General features: G+C 42.4%; 1 protein-coding gene across 3 annotated transcripts in view; it reads left to right on the top strand.

Moving 5' to 3' along the window:
* The window catches only part of pkn1a (protein kinase N1a), a 64,665-nt gene extending 50,146 nt beyond the window's left edge, over positions 1-14,519 (top strand). For 2 of the 3 annotated variants that reach the window (XM_079998472.1, XM_079998470.1), the window contains exons 6-23: positions 803-948; positions 1,528-1,741; positions 2,814-3,008; positions 4,110-4,219; positions 5,210-5,353; positions 5,591-5,666; positions 6,494-6,629; positions 7,152-7,236; positions 7,981-8,060; positions 8,222-8,297; positions 9,297-9,388; positions 9,543-9,719; positions 10,292-10,354; positions 10,616-10,692; positions 10,886-11,028; positions 12,902-13,009; positions 13,150-13,230; positions 13,824-14,519. In XM_079998472.1, the coding sequence (XP_079854598.1) occupies positions 803-948; positions 1,528-1,741; positions 2,814-3,008; positions 4,110-4,219; positions 5,210-5,353; positions 5,591-5,666; positions 6,494-6,629; positions 7,152-7,236; positions 7,981-8,060; positions 8,222-8,297; positions 9,297-9,388; positions 9,543-9,719; positions 10,292-10,354; positions 10,616-10,692; positions 10,886-11,028; positions 12,902-13,009; positions 13,150-13,230; positions 13,824-14,027 (2,207 nt within the window). In that variant the 3' untranslated portion in view covers positions 14,028-14,519. The remainder of the gene's footprint in view (positions 1-802; positions 949-1,527; positions 1,742-2,813; positions 3,009-4,109; positions 4,220-5,209; positions 5,354-5,590; positions 5,667-6,493; positions 6,630-7,151; positions 7,237-7,980; positions 8,061-8,221; positions 8,298-9,296; positions 9,389-9,542; positions 9,720-10,291; positions 10,355-10,615; positions 10,693-10,885; positions 11,029-12,901; positions 13,010-13,149; positions 13,231-13,823) is intronic. The other variant, XM_079998471.1, reaches the window with a different exon arrangement.
* The last annotated feature ends 1,110 nt before the right edge of the window (positions 14,520-15,629 follow it).

The raw sequence follows: 15,629 nt of genomic DNA, 5'->3' as shown, positions 1-15,629 counted from the left end.
CAAAGGAATTCTCTCTCTCTCTCGCTCTCTCTCTCTCTCTCTCGCTCTCGCTCTCGCTCTCTCTCTCTCCTTTCACTTCTTCCCTGCCTGTACCTACCCACACACACACAGGCCCAGTGGTGTGTGTAGTGTACACAGACAGACAGTCTGCAGGCACCGCAGCCGGTGGAGGGTGAGTTTGCGGGGTCTCCGGCTCCAGGCAGAGAACTCCTTATTAGGAGATAAAAAGCATCCACATACACCCCCATCCCATCGCACTCACTTCCTACCTCTCTCCACCTCTCTTTCTCCCTCCCTTGCTCGCTCGGTTTGAGCCGACTTATCGGCCATTAAAATGATTAATGTTTTATCTCTTAATCACTTGCCGTGAAAGATGAAGCATTTAAATTTAGGTTTTGGGGGGGGGTGGGGGGCTGTCCTGTGTTTTGTTATGGTTAATGGGCTTAATAAGTATAATCTTACATATTTCATACATTTCATCCTCAACAGAGAATTATGGAAACACAAGGGGGCTCTCTGTACGTAGATTAAAGTATCCATTGTTTTGATCTTTGTAATGAAAGTGAATTTTTGATGAAATTGCTTAGTTGCTAAGCATCCAACACGCTTGGGAAGTTGGGATTTTTGTACATGTTGAAAAAAGTACTGCAAAAAAAAGCAGTTTCCTTTTATGAAATGTCCAGGAGGTCTTAAAATGTTCTAAGTATAACTTCAGCAGACTCAGATTGTACCTGATTTCTTTTTTTTCTTTTGTTCATTTTGTTCAATTCTTAACGCCACGTAATCTGTGTGTGTGCTGTAGGGAACCAGGACATGTGCGGGGTGGAGCTGCGGATCGAGGAGCTCCGCCACCACTACAGAGTGGAGCATGCTGTGGCGGAGGGGGCCAAAAACGTCCTCCGGCTCCTAGGGGCCAACAAGGTCCAGGACAAGAAGGCGCTGTCCGAGGTCAGGCTTCACACACATAATGGGGGATGTCAAAACACTCAATCGCACAACTCCCATAATGTGAATTTGATTCAAGTTGATACAGAGGTGTTTACTTCCAGTTCATTGTTTTTATTGCCATTTGTTTACTGTTTAAATTGTAGGTTTATTTTTCTATCGTTTTTTTTTTGTCCATTTAGTTTTTTTGCTTATATCTAATTTTTTGTCATCACGTTTATTTGTACATTTCTCATCCTTAGGTTCAGCTTTCTGGTTCACTGCTTGCTTTATTTAATTAGTTTTTATATATGACCATGTTTTTCCAGTTTATTCTTTTGGGGGGTCACTTCTATTTTTATTTTTTATTTTTCTCATTATTTATTCTTATTTTTTAATTAGTTTTTCTGTAATTTTTGGGTTATATTTTGTTTATCATTAGGTTTAGTGAATATTGTAATATTTTATTGTGTACAGTTCTAAAATCTATCTATCTATCTACCTAGCTACCTACCTACCTACCTACCTTCCTTCCTTCCTTCCTGCGGGTGAAGGAGATGGATAGAATGGGATGAATCTCTGCTCTCTCCCATGCGGCTGCAGGCCCAGTCCCGTCTGAGTGAGGCGTCGCAGCGCTTGGACCTGCTGAGGGACTCTCTGGACCAGCGGCTGGCCGAGCTGCCCGAGGACCACCCCAAGGCCAGCCTCATCAAGGAGGAGCTGGTCCTGGCCGCCTCCTCGGCCTTCAGTTCCCACCACGGCGCCCCCTACCTCCACAACCAGTACAGCACGCTCAGCAAGCCCTCCCCACTTACTGGTGAGACACCGGACAGAACACACACACACTTACGCAAACACACACTCAAGGCAGAGTTAAATCTACAACCTTCCCTGTGGTGGACATAGGGAGGCAGATAGTATATATATATATCTTTTTTGCCTTATATTTAATGTTTTCGGCATTAGGTTTATTGTACATTGACAATCTTTTTTTTGATCAGCATAGGGTTCTGGTTAAGTTAGATTTTGTTGTTTAGTGTATAGTGTCATGTTCTATTGTGCACAGTCAACTGGTTTTATTTTATTACAACTGTTACTGGTTTTATTGTATAATTCCACATTTTCTATATCTTGCCATTTTTTTTCATATTCTTTCTACCATTGCTTTATTATTATTGCCTATTTTTATGTGAGCTGTTATTGACACTGCAATTTCAGTATCTATCTGTCTATCTATTTGTGTAGTGATACAGTACACATTCCATCAAAGAAACACACACAATACACTAATCTTTCACAAAAACTCTACTGACAGACTGAAGAAACAGACATGTGTGTATCTACAGTATACTTCCAACTCAAACACACCAACTGCTCACAAAATCCCCCAGATAAAACACACCCCTTAAGTACAGTCTCCCTTTGAATACACATTCTCTCTTTCTCTCACACATACACACCACTTGGTTTTGGGATTAGATGGATCAGAGAGGCTGCAAACAGGCAAAGCATCAGTATTAATGCTCCTACATCCAGGTACTTGGGAAAATCAAACAAAGTGTTAAGTCAAGTTTTTGTCTCTGAATTAGCTACAGCGCAGAATTGTCGGCAGCTGAAACGCTCATTTTGGAGAATTTTAGAATAATGTGAATTTGCATACATGGGGGGTTTAGAATAGTAGTTGGCCAAACTTAAAAAGGCCTTCTTCCTTCGCCGCCTTCTTCCATATTGCCTCACCCTGGTGTAAAGGTTGTGCTCTCTCTCTTTCTTTCTTTCTTTCTTTCTTTCTTTCTTTCTTTCTTTCTTTCTTTCTTTCTTTCTTTCTTTCTTTCTTTCTTTCTTTCTTTCTTTCTTTCTTTCTTTCTTTCTTTCTTTCTTTCTTTCCACAGGGACCCTGCAGGTGCAGCTGCTGGGCTGCGTGGGGGTGCTGGAGGTGGTTCCGGGTCGCTGTAAGGGGACGGCCGTCATGCTGCCATGCTACAGCCCCGGAGACAGCCGGTCCTTCATGAGGGGAACCAAGGGCCTGTATGGACGCAGTGGCTCTGTCAGCGGAAAGACGCCCAGCAAGGCTGACGAGCTCTCCTGTAAGTGTGTGTGTGTGTGTGTGTGTGTGTGTGTGTGTGTGTGTGTGTGTGTGTGTGTGTGTGTGTGTGTGTGTGTGTGTGTGTGTGTGTGTGTGTGTGTGTGTGTGTGTGTGTTTGTGCGTGCTTACGCGCGCCAGACATTTCCTATGGTTACACAAATACGATTGTTGATTGAGTATTGCATATAGATTTGAATTGTATTATAGATGATTATTATTATCATAGATTTAGACAGTGGTGGAAAGTAACTAAGTAAAAAGCACTTTGTTACTGTACTTAAGTACATTTTTCAACTGTCTGTACTTAAGTATATTGTGTTTTAATTGTTGTATTTGGTCTTTTGCTCCACCATTTATGTATATCTTAAGTATATCCTATACGATTTAAAAATAAAAAAAAAATAAAAAAATAAAAAAATAAAAAAATTGGGGTATTTGTAATCAGCATGAGAAGAAAAGCGACAGTAGCACTTCTTGAATTATTATGAACTCTGTTATATCAGGGGAATGGGTGTGACAAGTACTTGTACTTTTCATCCTTTCAGTACATTTAAGAGCGAGTACTATACTTGTACTGTCGTCAAAGTGAAAGTACCACATTGACATTTCTACTTAGTAATTTTGTATTTGTACTTTTAGTTCAGTAAGTGTCTGAGTACTTCCTCCACCACTGGATAGGTGATGGATGTCTCATCCCCTTACGCTCACTTTCATACAGTATATTATCAATGATACAGTTTTTAAAGCCAGCTTAAAAGCCTACCCTTAGTTGGCAGAAACAACTTGGTCAAGTTTATTTACAAAGTTATTCCTCACCCGCAGCATCTCCGGGGACTTTAAAAAGTTGTATTAATCAATAGTTGAAGGGTACTGTATATTTAACTTTTGCACAGGTCAGTGCTATTATGCGTCTTTAAACTGCTTATCTGAACGTTTCATCCACTGGCAAAAATGGCAAAATTGCTATAATCATTATTAAATAATTATTGTGTGTGTGTGTGTGTGTGTGTGTGTGTGTGTGTGTGTGTGTGTGTGTGTGTGTGTGTGTGTGTGTGTGTGTGTGTGTGTGTGTGTGTGTGTGTGTGTGTGTGTGTGTGTGTAGCGGAGGTGAGCGCCCTGCTGAAGATGGACAACAGCGTCGTAGGTCAGACGGCCTGGAGGACGGTGGGAGAACAAACCTGGGATCAGACCTTCACCGTGGAGCTGGAGAGGGTCAGTGGGCGCACACATGGAAATACACACTTTTACATGCACTCAAAGAAATACAGTATTCACACTTACTCACACACATATTCACAGTTAAGATGTAAGCGCCCCAGCTCATCATATGCTCAATTAAGTTAACATTTTTTATAAATTACTTATTTAAACAAACACAGGGGGAGACATCACCTGAACATAACACTTAGTTACTTTCGTGAATAGATTGGGTGAAAATGTGTGAGACAAGCTTCCTGTGTAGCCCTACCTCCTATGAAACATTTAGTGATGAAGTAAGTTGCCAGTGTAACCACCACTGGCAACAACAGTGGCTCGACAGACTTTGCAGTAAAAGGTGTTTTGGTACACATCGGATCTTTTAAAACCAAAAAACCTGTGTCTGCTCCAAGCAGCAGACACAGCTCCTCTCTTGGGCTCAAATTCTTCCGCTTCATGATCTCCACCTCCGGTCCAGTCTCTCTTTCTTCATCCTCCATCTCATGCAAGGTTACCGTAGCGACGGCGGAGCCTCTCCTAGCTGCAGCAGACTGTTATGCTACCTGGCTGGCTAGCGAGCTGTACCCAGCATGCCGTTCGGTGGTGTCACTTTGTAAATGTACAATTATTGGTGTTACAAATTGTCTGTGTCACAAATTGTGTGCCATGGTGTTTTGGTGGTGTTGTTACGGAGAGTTAGTTGTGGGTTATTAATTGTTGTGTTATGAAGTTATAACCTTTAGAAAGAAGGGTACACAGTTAATAGGGGTCCCCTCGCAATACACTGTAGTGGTGTTGGCGGCGAACACTATACATTTTGCAGCCTCAGCTATGCGTGATGGCAGTTGGGTCGTTTGGCGGTTTTTACCATTTGAGGTAAAAAAAACAAAAAACACTTGTCTGATTTTAAATTTAAAAAAAAAAAATCGAATTTTGTCCAAAAAAAAACAAAAAACAGCAAAAACATTACTTTTGTATGTTAACAACTTGGTGTGTGTGTTGCAGTCCAGGGAGATGGAGATCGCAGTGTACTGGAGGGACTACAGGTCTCTGTGCGCTCTGAAGTACCTGAAGCTGGAAGACTTTCTAGACAACCAGAAGCACACAGTCCAACTAGAGCTGGAGCCACAGGGACTGCTGCTGGCCGAGGTACGCACTCTTACACTCTTGTAATCGCCTTTAAACGGTGAGTCGCTGTCCAGACTCAACTTCCCCACTGAGATCGCCCTGGAAACACACACACGCACACACACACACGCACACACACACACACGCACAAACGCACACACACACGAAAAACAGATGCATAGAAACACGATCTGCCGAAACTCTTGCGATGTGTGTTTGTGCCTTGAAGGTATTTGACAGGCTGTGTGTGTTTCCCAGGTGACCTTCTTCAACCCCGTGATAGAGCGTGTTCCTCGCCTGCAGAGGCAGAAAAAGGTTTTCTCCAAGCAGCAGGGTGAGGAAGAAGAGAGAGAGATACTTTATTCATCCCCCGGAGAGAGATTTCAGTGTCATAGCAGCTGGCATCAAAAATAGGCAAAAAAAACATAAGCAAAATAATTGCCAATATAAATCAACGTTAACACCAACTAAAAGATGGATACATTTGCCATGTACCATAAACCTAAGAAGTTATGGTTAAAATAAACCAGAAAAAATTATCTAAAGATTTGGTAATGAACAATAAACCTAGGATAAACATTACATATAAGCCGATGAATTGGCGATAAAACAATGAAATAAACCTAAGGTTTAAGCAGTAAACAAGAGAAAATGTGTCAATGTACAGTTAACCTAGGAGTTAACTATAAGGTAGGGATTATTAGGGACCAATATACAATTAACCTAAAAAACTAACAATAAAATAAAAACCTCGCAATTAATGGTAAAACGTAAAAATAAACCTAAAGTGAGCAGTTGACATAAGAATTTCTCAATATACAATGACCTAATGATAAACAATAAGTCTATGATTTATCTGTAAACAATAAAAAATATACCTATAGTTAAGAATAAACAAGAAAAGTGTTTCACAATAAACCACAAAATGACAGTAAACATGAAACAGGGTGTAGAACATCTATGACAAGAAAATACTGGTCAAAACACGAAACTTTGTGTGGAGCATAGCACCCCCTAGTGGTCAGTGACGCAAATGTACCTTTGAGAACTGCTGAAGTTTTTTGTTTTTTTTTGTTTTTGTGAAATCGCCCTCCCAAGACTAAATCAATGTATTTATTAAAAATAAAGATATCCGTAAGTGATTTATCTGCATATGTCCAGGCAAGGCGTTCTTGCGCGCTCGGCAGATGAACGTGGACATTGGGACGTGGGTGCGGTTGCTCCGGAACGCCATCCCTACCGTCAACAACACGGGAACCTACAGCCCCAACGCACACAGCCTCATGCTCAATACCGGGTAACACACTGTCACACACACAGACACACACTACTCGCCATGCACACACACGCTCTTATATGATCATAGAATATAAAATAATATTTATAAAAGATAAAGAAAATATAAAATATATGAAATAATTTTAATTGGACAAAGAATTTGGAAAATAGTCTTACCCTGTATTTGCAGATTAAAATACTGCGACGTGTTGTTAAATTGTGTAAAATATAAAATTTATCTAAAGATGTTTTCGATAGGAAGCCCAGTCATCAGAGAAATGTCTTGCACGAGGTCACATGACAGGATCTTTCCTGAGGCCCCTTCCTTCTGTGTTTCCCAACACACTGCAAAGCATGTGATGCTTTCCCAGTCCCATGTCTAACCACCCACTGGTCTGTTTGTCTGTTTGTCTGCTTGTGTGTGTGTGTGTGTGTGTGTGTGTGTGTGTGTGTGTGTGTGTGTGTGTGTGTGTGTGTGTGTGTGTGTGTGTGTGTGTGTGTGTGTGTGTGTGTGTGTGTGTGTGTGTGTGTGTGTTTCCAGGGAGATCTCAGTGGAGAAGTTGAGTCTGGACAGCGACTCACCTTTTAAAGGCGATTACAAGAGAGAGACAGAGAACAGCACTCTGGTGAGATAGACAGATCGATAGAGAGCAAGACAGAGAGAGAGAGACAGAGACACTGTGACACAAGGTTTCCCCAGTCAGAAAGCAGGGATCTTACTTGTTACAACCAAAACATAAAAGACAGGGTTTCAACATTTCGCAGACAGGGTTTAATCTTAATCAGGACCAAACAAAATCCTACTTGAATTAGTCCAGAATTAAAAAATGCCTTTCTTTGATGAAGAAGAAGAAGAAGAAGAAGATGTTGCTTAATTTAAGATCAATTAGTTCTAGACTAGGAAGTGCTGGACAAATAATAGAGATGGCTTTAAAGAAAATCCTTCTCAAAATGAAATGGGATCACTAAGAAAGTTCATGTGCAAATTCACAAATTACATTTTCGATTTTTCAGTTAAAATTGTCATTGATCTGAGGCATTATGTTCGGCCTTGGTTATGTTAATATGAACACATTAGAGGCTGTTTCAAGTTAATAGTGCTCTAGTTTCTAGAAGTTGTCAAATGTATTGTTCCTCCCTGTACTGTTTTCTTTCTTTCCTTCTATCTCTCTCTTGTTCCCTCTCATTTTCTCTCTGATGTCCTCCCGCTCTCTTCCTCTTTGATTCTTTGCTTGTCTCTCTGGTTCCCTCGCTCTCTCTCTCCCTTTGACTGTACCGCTCTCTTCCAATTACTTTCTACTCTTTCTCTCCCCCTCTCTCACTGTGTCTCTATCGTCTCACGTCGTCTTCCTCTCCTCCTCCTTCCCCAGGAGCAGTTGCCTGTCATTGAACCCTTCTCTCCCCCAGACCTCACCCCCGAGTGCCCCGTCCGAACCCCCACTGTCGGCAGGTGCTCGCTCACACACCACAACGTGCAGACACACACACACACACACACACACACACACACACACACACACACACACGCTACAGGCGTACATTCCAATATATCAAAGATGAGATTAAAATTGTTGTTGTTTTTTATTGAGAATGTGTCTGTCTGTCCTTCAGTCTGCAGAAGAAAGGCCCTCTCTCCCTTCAGGACTTTCGGCTGATCGCCGTGCTGGGGAGGGGACACTTTGGAAAGGTAACTATGGACAAACATCCGTGATATCTTCTTGCTGTACCCAATAAGTTAATACCATAAATATCTTTCCATAACTAAATAGTATAATTTATATAACCCTAGGGCAGATTCTATTGGGGTCGACTTTGCTGCCACTTTGTTTGATATTACTAAAATGACTGAGCTGACTGGAAGGTGAATAGAACTGATTGCTCAGAAGTACAACTCCATAAAGACTCCAAAAATCTATCAAGAGGCTAAGTAAACCCATTTATTCTGTGGAATCCCAAGAATTGGGAAGCTGGGGCCACATTACGCAATTTCTTTCAATCGTCAGCGACAATGAAAATCAACTGAAATTTGCATGTTTTCTGTCTTCACCCACACGTTACCACCGCTGCCTTTGAAGAGCACAAATCTAAAGACGGAGAACAGACAAACTGAGTTTTGTGGTACTCCAGCACTCGCGACAATGTATCTTCCCATGAGATTCTCTCCAGATGCAAAATATCTCACGTGTTTTGACACCAAAACAAACATGGATACCGTACAGCCCGCTGCTGTGGTTGTTTGTGCAGCGAACTTGCAGCGCTGACTTTATACTCTAACAGATCCATATGAATCTTCCACAAGTCGGCTTAGCTGAGTCTTTCACCGACACATTCTACAGCGCGACTACCTCGGACTACCCTGGAGTACCCTGACACAGCCCGATCTGTTGAAAATCACGTAGTTGCCGTAGCTTTACATGAAGGCAAGTTCAATGCACGTGATGTGGTGTGTTTACTTGACCGCCACCACAGTGGCAGACTTCCTGAAGATTTTCCAAAGTTAAACGCCCACAGTCCTCTAAACAGAGTTGGTGCTACATGTTCAATGAAAGAGTCCAATTTCCAAAAGGGGGTAAAAAAATAAAATTGTTTTTTTTCCGTGTACTTCCCTTTATCCAACACGTTCTAATGACGCCAGTTGCGCTACGGTGCTATTTTCCTAATGTTTAGCTGCCCCTGTCTTCCCCAGGTGTTGTTGTCTGAGTACAAGAAGACCGGCACCATGTACGCCATCAAGGCCCTGAAGAAAGGAGACATCGTAGCCCGGGATGAGGTGGACAGGTATGGCTTGGTGGCTGTGTTGATGGGATACAGGCCATTTACAACATGGCCGTTTGGAACTCAAACTACACTTTTTGTTTTTTTTGTACTTCTGTTTTATACCGGTGATTAACAAGGTCCTGTCTTTGTCTCTTCTGCCCGTCCGTCCATCCAGTCTGATGTGTGAGAAGCGAATATTTGAGACGGTCAACATGTCGCGACATCCCTTCCTGGTCAATCTGTTGGCCTGCTTCCAGACGCCGGAACACGTTTGCTTCGTGATGGAGTACACAGCGGGGGGCGACCTGATGATGCACATCCACACGGACGTCTTCACCGAGCCACGGGCCCTGTATGTAGTGTGTTTGGGTTGAGATGGCTGATGGCTGAAAAATTAGCTATAGTCTGTGGAAAGTAGGTCTCACTTTCGCCCTCTGCTGGCTGGTTGGCAAACAATTTTCAACTGCATCAACATGGGCACCTAGTCTGTGGCACCACAGACTACTACTTTTTTTTTCCGATCAGATCTTCTCCATTTTTTTTTTACTCCCAGGTGTCACCCCCAAGTACTCATTGCCTCTGTCTGTACATTTATTCCACTTCACGTGACACATCATTGCAGTTTATTCTTCTGTGCAAGTTCCTATGCAATTCAGTTACGCAGCGTTATCCATGTTCTTATCCATGTGTGTGTTATGATACAGAGATGGGTAGCCAGATTTTGGAAGCTGGTGATATTCCACAGCAGAACCAATCAGCTGCAATTATTGAAGCTGATTGCTGCCCCCCCCATACCGTAGCATGGCACGACTGGTGCCAAAGCACAATTGATCTAATAATTTACTATACTATGTCACTGTTTGGTCTACCTGGAATATATGTGTTTCTGAAGAATAATACACGTCTATCTGTTGCACTCGGTAGGTTCTATGCAGCCTGCGTGGTTCTCGGACTTCAGTTTCTTCATGACAATAAGGTTGTGTACAGGTGAGCGGACCACAGATGTGCTGCAACTTCCATCACTGTTATTTTTTACTGTGCAAAGGAAAAATGTCCAGAGGTGTCCTTCTAGGTCCGTGGTCTGTTTACTTCTAAATGAATCTCAAAAGTCACCGCACCACATCCTAACGTTTCAGTCTTAAAACGGGTTGTGGTTGTGGGATAGTTTGGATCTTAACCCCCCCACCTCTCTTTGTTACTTTTGCTTTCCTAATAACCACGCTGCTTGTTTCCGTCCGTCTTTCTCAGAGACCTTAAGCTGGACAACCTGCTGCTGGACACGGAAGGTTACGTGAAGATCGCCGACTTCGGCCTGTGTAAAGAAGGTGTGTTGCTGCTCATTTTGACACAAACTTCACAGGAAACGATTGTGCTTGTGCCCACTTGTCAAAGCAGCATCTATCCATCTTTTGTCATCAGTCTTTATTTTTGCTGATTAATCTTCCCACATCTCTCCTTCTTACTCTTAAATTGCTCCTCCTCTACTTTCTCTCGCCTCTGCTCTCTCCCATGCTGCAGGGATGGGTTACGGCGACCGAACCAGCACCTTCTGTGGGACCCCGGAGTTCCTGGCTCCCGAAGTCCTAACAGACACATCGTACACCAGGGCAGTGGACTGGTGGGGGCTGGGGGTCCTGATCTATGAGATGCTGGTGGGCGAGGTGAGTGTGTCTTAAAGATCCTGATGATAGTAGAAATAGTACACGTAAAAATGACAAAGTAGTTGATGAAAAATGTGGCGATGCAAATGTGACGTCTCGTGAGATGCAAAATATCTTGCAATGTTTTGACACCAAAACAAACATGGATGCCATACAGCTCGCTACTGTAGTTGTTTGTGCAGCGAACTTGCAGCGCTGACATTATACACTAATTAGACACTCATTAGTCTGCCACAATTCCACAAGTCACTCCTCCATTTCAGAAGTCCATGCTCGCCCACTTAGAGCTTTCTTTGACTTTGCCATCGTGTAGGCGCACAATCTCAATGGCTGTTGAAAATTGACGTTGCAATTTGAGGCTTTGATGTGTCTATCTTGCAGATCCTCTTAAGTCAAATTTTTGCCCACCTCCTGAACATTTTCTAAAGTAAAACGCGCAGTCTTAAAAACCTAAGTTGGTGTTACGTGTCTAAAGAGTCAATTTCCACAAATGGGTCAATAAATATTCTCTTTTTCCATGAACTTCCTTTTATCCAAGTAACACATGGACATGGAACTGGACATTTCCATGTTAGTTTTATGTTGTGTTCTACTAAATCTCAGTGTGAGTGAGGTTGCATTATAATGAAACTTGGTGACAGTCCCATATTGAATTTTATTGGAACTCAGGGACAGTTTCATGTTCTATTATTGTTCCATAGTGATTAATGAAAAATAATTAACAGTGTCAAAATCAGCAATCTCACTATTGTGGTAACTGAAAATTGCAGCAGTCGTGCAGCTCTCCGATCACATGAGCGTGATCAAATCACATGATGTATTTGTCATCGACATACAACAGATCAGAAATCGAAATCTGCCAAGAAAATTTCAATCGGTGCATCTCTAGTTGGTGAACATGTTCGGTAACTTTACGAGATGATGCATTTCAAGGGGTATATCCTAATGCGATCAATTAGTATATATAGTTAGACGTAGTAGCTTGCATACAATGTGATAAGCTTGTTACGAGACGGCTACGGTGTGAATAACTGATGGAGTCATTTAGCTGCAGTAACTCAAACGCCACAGAGACTCCCTGTTACACTGTTGTGGTACTCAAAATATTTTCCCAGGGTTGACAGGTCTGCTTTATTCATTCCTGGAGGAAATAGGAAATTATAATAATAATAAGGCAAAAGAGGAGGAAATATGAAAAGAAAAGATGTACAAATATACAATATAAGCTAATGGTAAACTAAACACAAAAAAATATGAAAATAAAGACTAAACCTAATGATGATAAATAACAAATGTAACCTTAAAAATAATGGGAAAATCAATAACACATAAAAAAGAGAAATTACCCAAAAAACTGGATACATTTGATCATCTATAATAACCAATTGTATAATTCCCAAAAATGAACCATAATTATTAACCTAAAGATTAAAAGAAACAATTGTAATGTACAATAAACCTAATAATAAAAAGGCAAAAAACAAGAAATTTAAGTCATAGAAAAGTTGTAGAAGGCTGACGGAGAAGGCTGACTTCTCATTGTGAAGCCGAATCCCATGGCTGGTTATTCAGATGCGCCATTACCACGTCTGTCTGAAGTTAAATTGGTTTTATAACCTTAAGTCCTTTTAGAAAGGTCTCAATAATATGGATAACTCCACTGACAACTCCTGTTGATGGCAGTATTCCCTTGGTCTCTCAACCTGTGTGTGTGTGTGTGTGTGTGTGTGTGTGTGTGTGTGTGTGTGTGTGTGTGTGTGTGTGTGTGTGTGTGTGTGTGTGTGTGTGTGTGTGTGTGTGTGTGTGTGTGTGTGTGTGTGTGTGTGTGTGTGTGTGTGTGGGTGGGTGGGTGGGTGTGCACGCGCGTGTGTAGTCTCCTTTCCCCGGGGATGATGAAGAGGAGGTGTTTGACAGCATTGTGAACGACGAGGTCCGCTACCCGCGCTTCCTCTCCACCGAGGCCATCGGCATCATGCGGAGGGTGAGAACACAGTCATGCCACCTGCTCGCTGAAACACAAACAATTTTGAAAATCGAAATCATTCTGCAGGAGTCTAATGTGTGTGTGTGTGCGTGTGTGTGTGCGCGTGTGTGTGCGCACACACTTGTGAACTTCAACAGCTGCTGAGGAGGAACCCGGAGAGGAGACTGGGTTCCGGCGAGAAGGATGCGGAGGAGGTGAAGAAGCAGCCATTTTTCAGGGTGAGGAAGCTCACGTTGCCTTAATGATAAAGCTTTGCGTTGTGATGTCAGAGCAGCTAGAGCAATGGAATAAAAAATATAACAAAGAAAATGGCAATATATGGAAAGATTCTAAACCTTATGACAAAACAACAAATATGTCCTAAAAAAAATAACCTATATATCCTGAAAATGTAAAAAAAATAAAATAAAATAATAGAATTAAAATGACCCAAAAAATATATGGGAAGAATTGGTCATATACAATAAACGAATTAAATAAAACTGTCAGTGAAACAGAAAAAATATATATATTTATTTTTTTGTTTGTTTATTTATTTATTATTTTAATTGGTCATGTACAATAAACCTAATGATAACCATTAAATATAAGCCCAAAGAATCTGACATTATAAATAAATAAATAAATAAAAGTATGCTTTTTATTCCATTGTAGTTTAATATAATAAATTACAGATATACCGTATATATACATATACTGTACAATGTGTATATCTATATACTTTATATAGTGTGTGTGCGTGCGTGAGATAAACTTTTCCATACACTCATACACCTACCTTTGTTATTCTCGTTCCCTCTCCCCGATCCAGTCGATGGACTGGGAGGCCCTGCTGCAGAGGAAGCTCCCGCCTCCATTCGTCCCCTCCATCGGTGGCAGGGAGGACGTCAGCAACTTTGACGAGGAGTTCACTGCCGAGGCGCCCACCCTCACGCCGCCGCGCGAGCCCCGCACCCTCTCACGCAAGGACCAGGACAGCTTCCGAGACTTCGACTACGTCTCCGACCTCTGCTAACGCGCCACGGGGGGGGGGGGTTCAACCGAGTTGGACCGGCCCTACCGTCTCGACTGATTGAGCGACGTGTCCGTCTGCCTTTCACCCACACTGTGAATGAATGTTGAGACACTGAAGGGCAGGGGTGTGTGTGTGTGTGTGTGTGTGTGTGTCTGTGTCTGTGTGCGCGTGTGCGCGTGCGCCTGTAGCTGTTAGGGAGCCCCCCAGGACCGAGAAAGATTAAAAAAATATATAACATAGGAGACATTTTTACTGCTGGCTAAACACGCCTCTGTCCTGTCAAGAGAGAAGTCGCCAGACACACAATTAAGTACGGTCACGTTAAAGGAAGAGTAAATGTGACTCTCTCTTCACCCGATGCTTTTCCGCTGATTGGCTGCTGTCAGAACCCGAGTCATTCCCGAGTCTCCTCAGTCCTTCAAAAGCCCACTTTCCATCTCCGCTGTTTGGTCGGTGTGGTTTTCTGTCTGGCCTGCAGGAGAAGAATTGTGATATGGGTTAGGATGGGGGAGGGGGGGGGGGGGGGGGGGGCTTGGCTTTGTCGCACATGCCTCTTAACCCAATGCCTTACATTTCTGAAAGTCACATAGAAATGCTTTTCTTTTTCAAAATGTCACGATAAATGTGATTGTCCGGTTTGCAATAAGCCATTCAAGACTGTTAGGGTTGGGTGTAAGTAAGCCGTCGCTGGAATGAAAGGAAGTCGTCGCCTGTCGTAATGCCCAGCCAGCCTGGAAAAGGAACTGAGTAACGTGGAGGAGGATGGAGAAAGGTTGGCCTTCAGTCCCGCTACCCAGCGCTAGAGGTGTTCCACAACGGGGTATAGAACCACTGCGCGACCGCACAGAGTCACGGTCGCTCCAGTAAGATCTCACATGCTTTTGACAGTGAGTCTTATACCTTTTATAATTTAATTGTTCGTGGGTTTTAGTTTGAGTCATTTTTATTAGGTAAATGGAAAAAGGATCTTCTCAAAAACGCTGTTGAATGCTTTGATGGGGAAATACCGCATTGTCAGCTCGCATAACACCGCTCTTTAATTATTTGAATAGGCCAGAAAGAACACTAGTTATCTGGATAGAAAGCTTTGGCTTTATCCAATGTGATAGGATTCCTGTACAAGAAACGCAGACTTTGAGAATCTGAGACCAATGTTCTTTCACCTGCTGCAAGTCTTTTTCACACGACCGTCTACACAGACATGGATTGAAACCCGAAACAAAACAGGAAACCGACTAAAATGGAAATTTGTATCTGAGTTTAGGGTTGCTTTACCACTCGCAGTGACCTGTAGCCAACAGTTCATTCATACTCGTTCGAGCCTTAAGGAAACCGGCCCTGAAAGACTTTCAGTGGTTTCCTGTCGTAGCGTCAGTATCTCCTTTGTTGTACTGTAAACTACTGTTGATCTTGCAATGATGAATGATCTGCTTCTCTCCAGGAGCCAAGTATAAGTCAATCAATCTTATACAGGGAACGGGGAGAGCCGGCAGCGAGCAATATTAGTCCACGGAATTATTTAGTGGAGTTCACTGGCTGACCGGTTATTTCCAGATGAAATATGTAACTGAAACATTATTGGAAGAAAGCTCAATTCAACAT

Source organism: Zeus faber (assembly GCF_960531495.2).
Source record: "Zeus faber genome assembly, chromosome: 4".
Lineage (NCBI taxonomy): Eukaryota > Metazoa > Chordata > Actinopteri > Zeiformes > Zeidae > Zeus > Zeus faber.
This window is presented reverse-complemented; position numbering and strand designations above follow the sequence as displayed.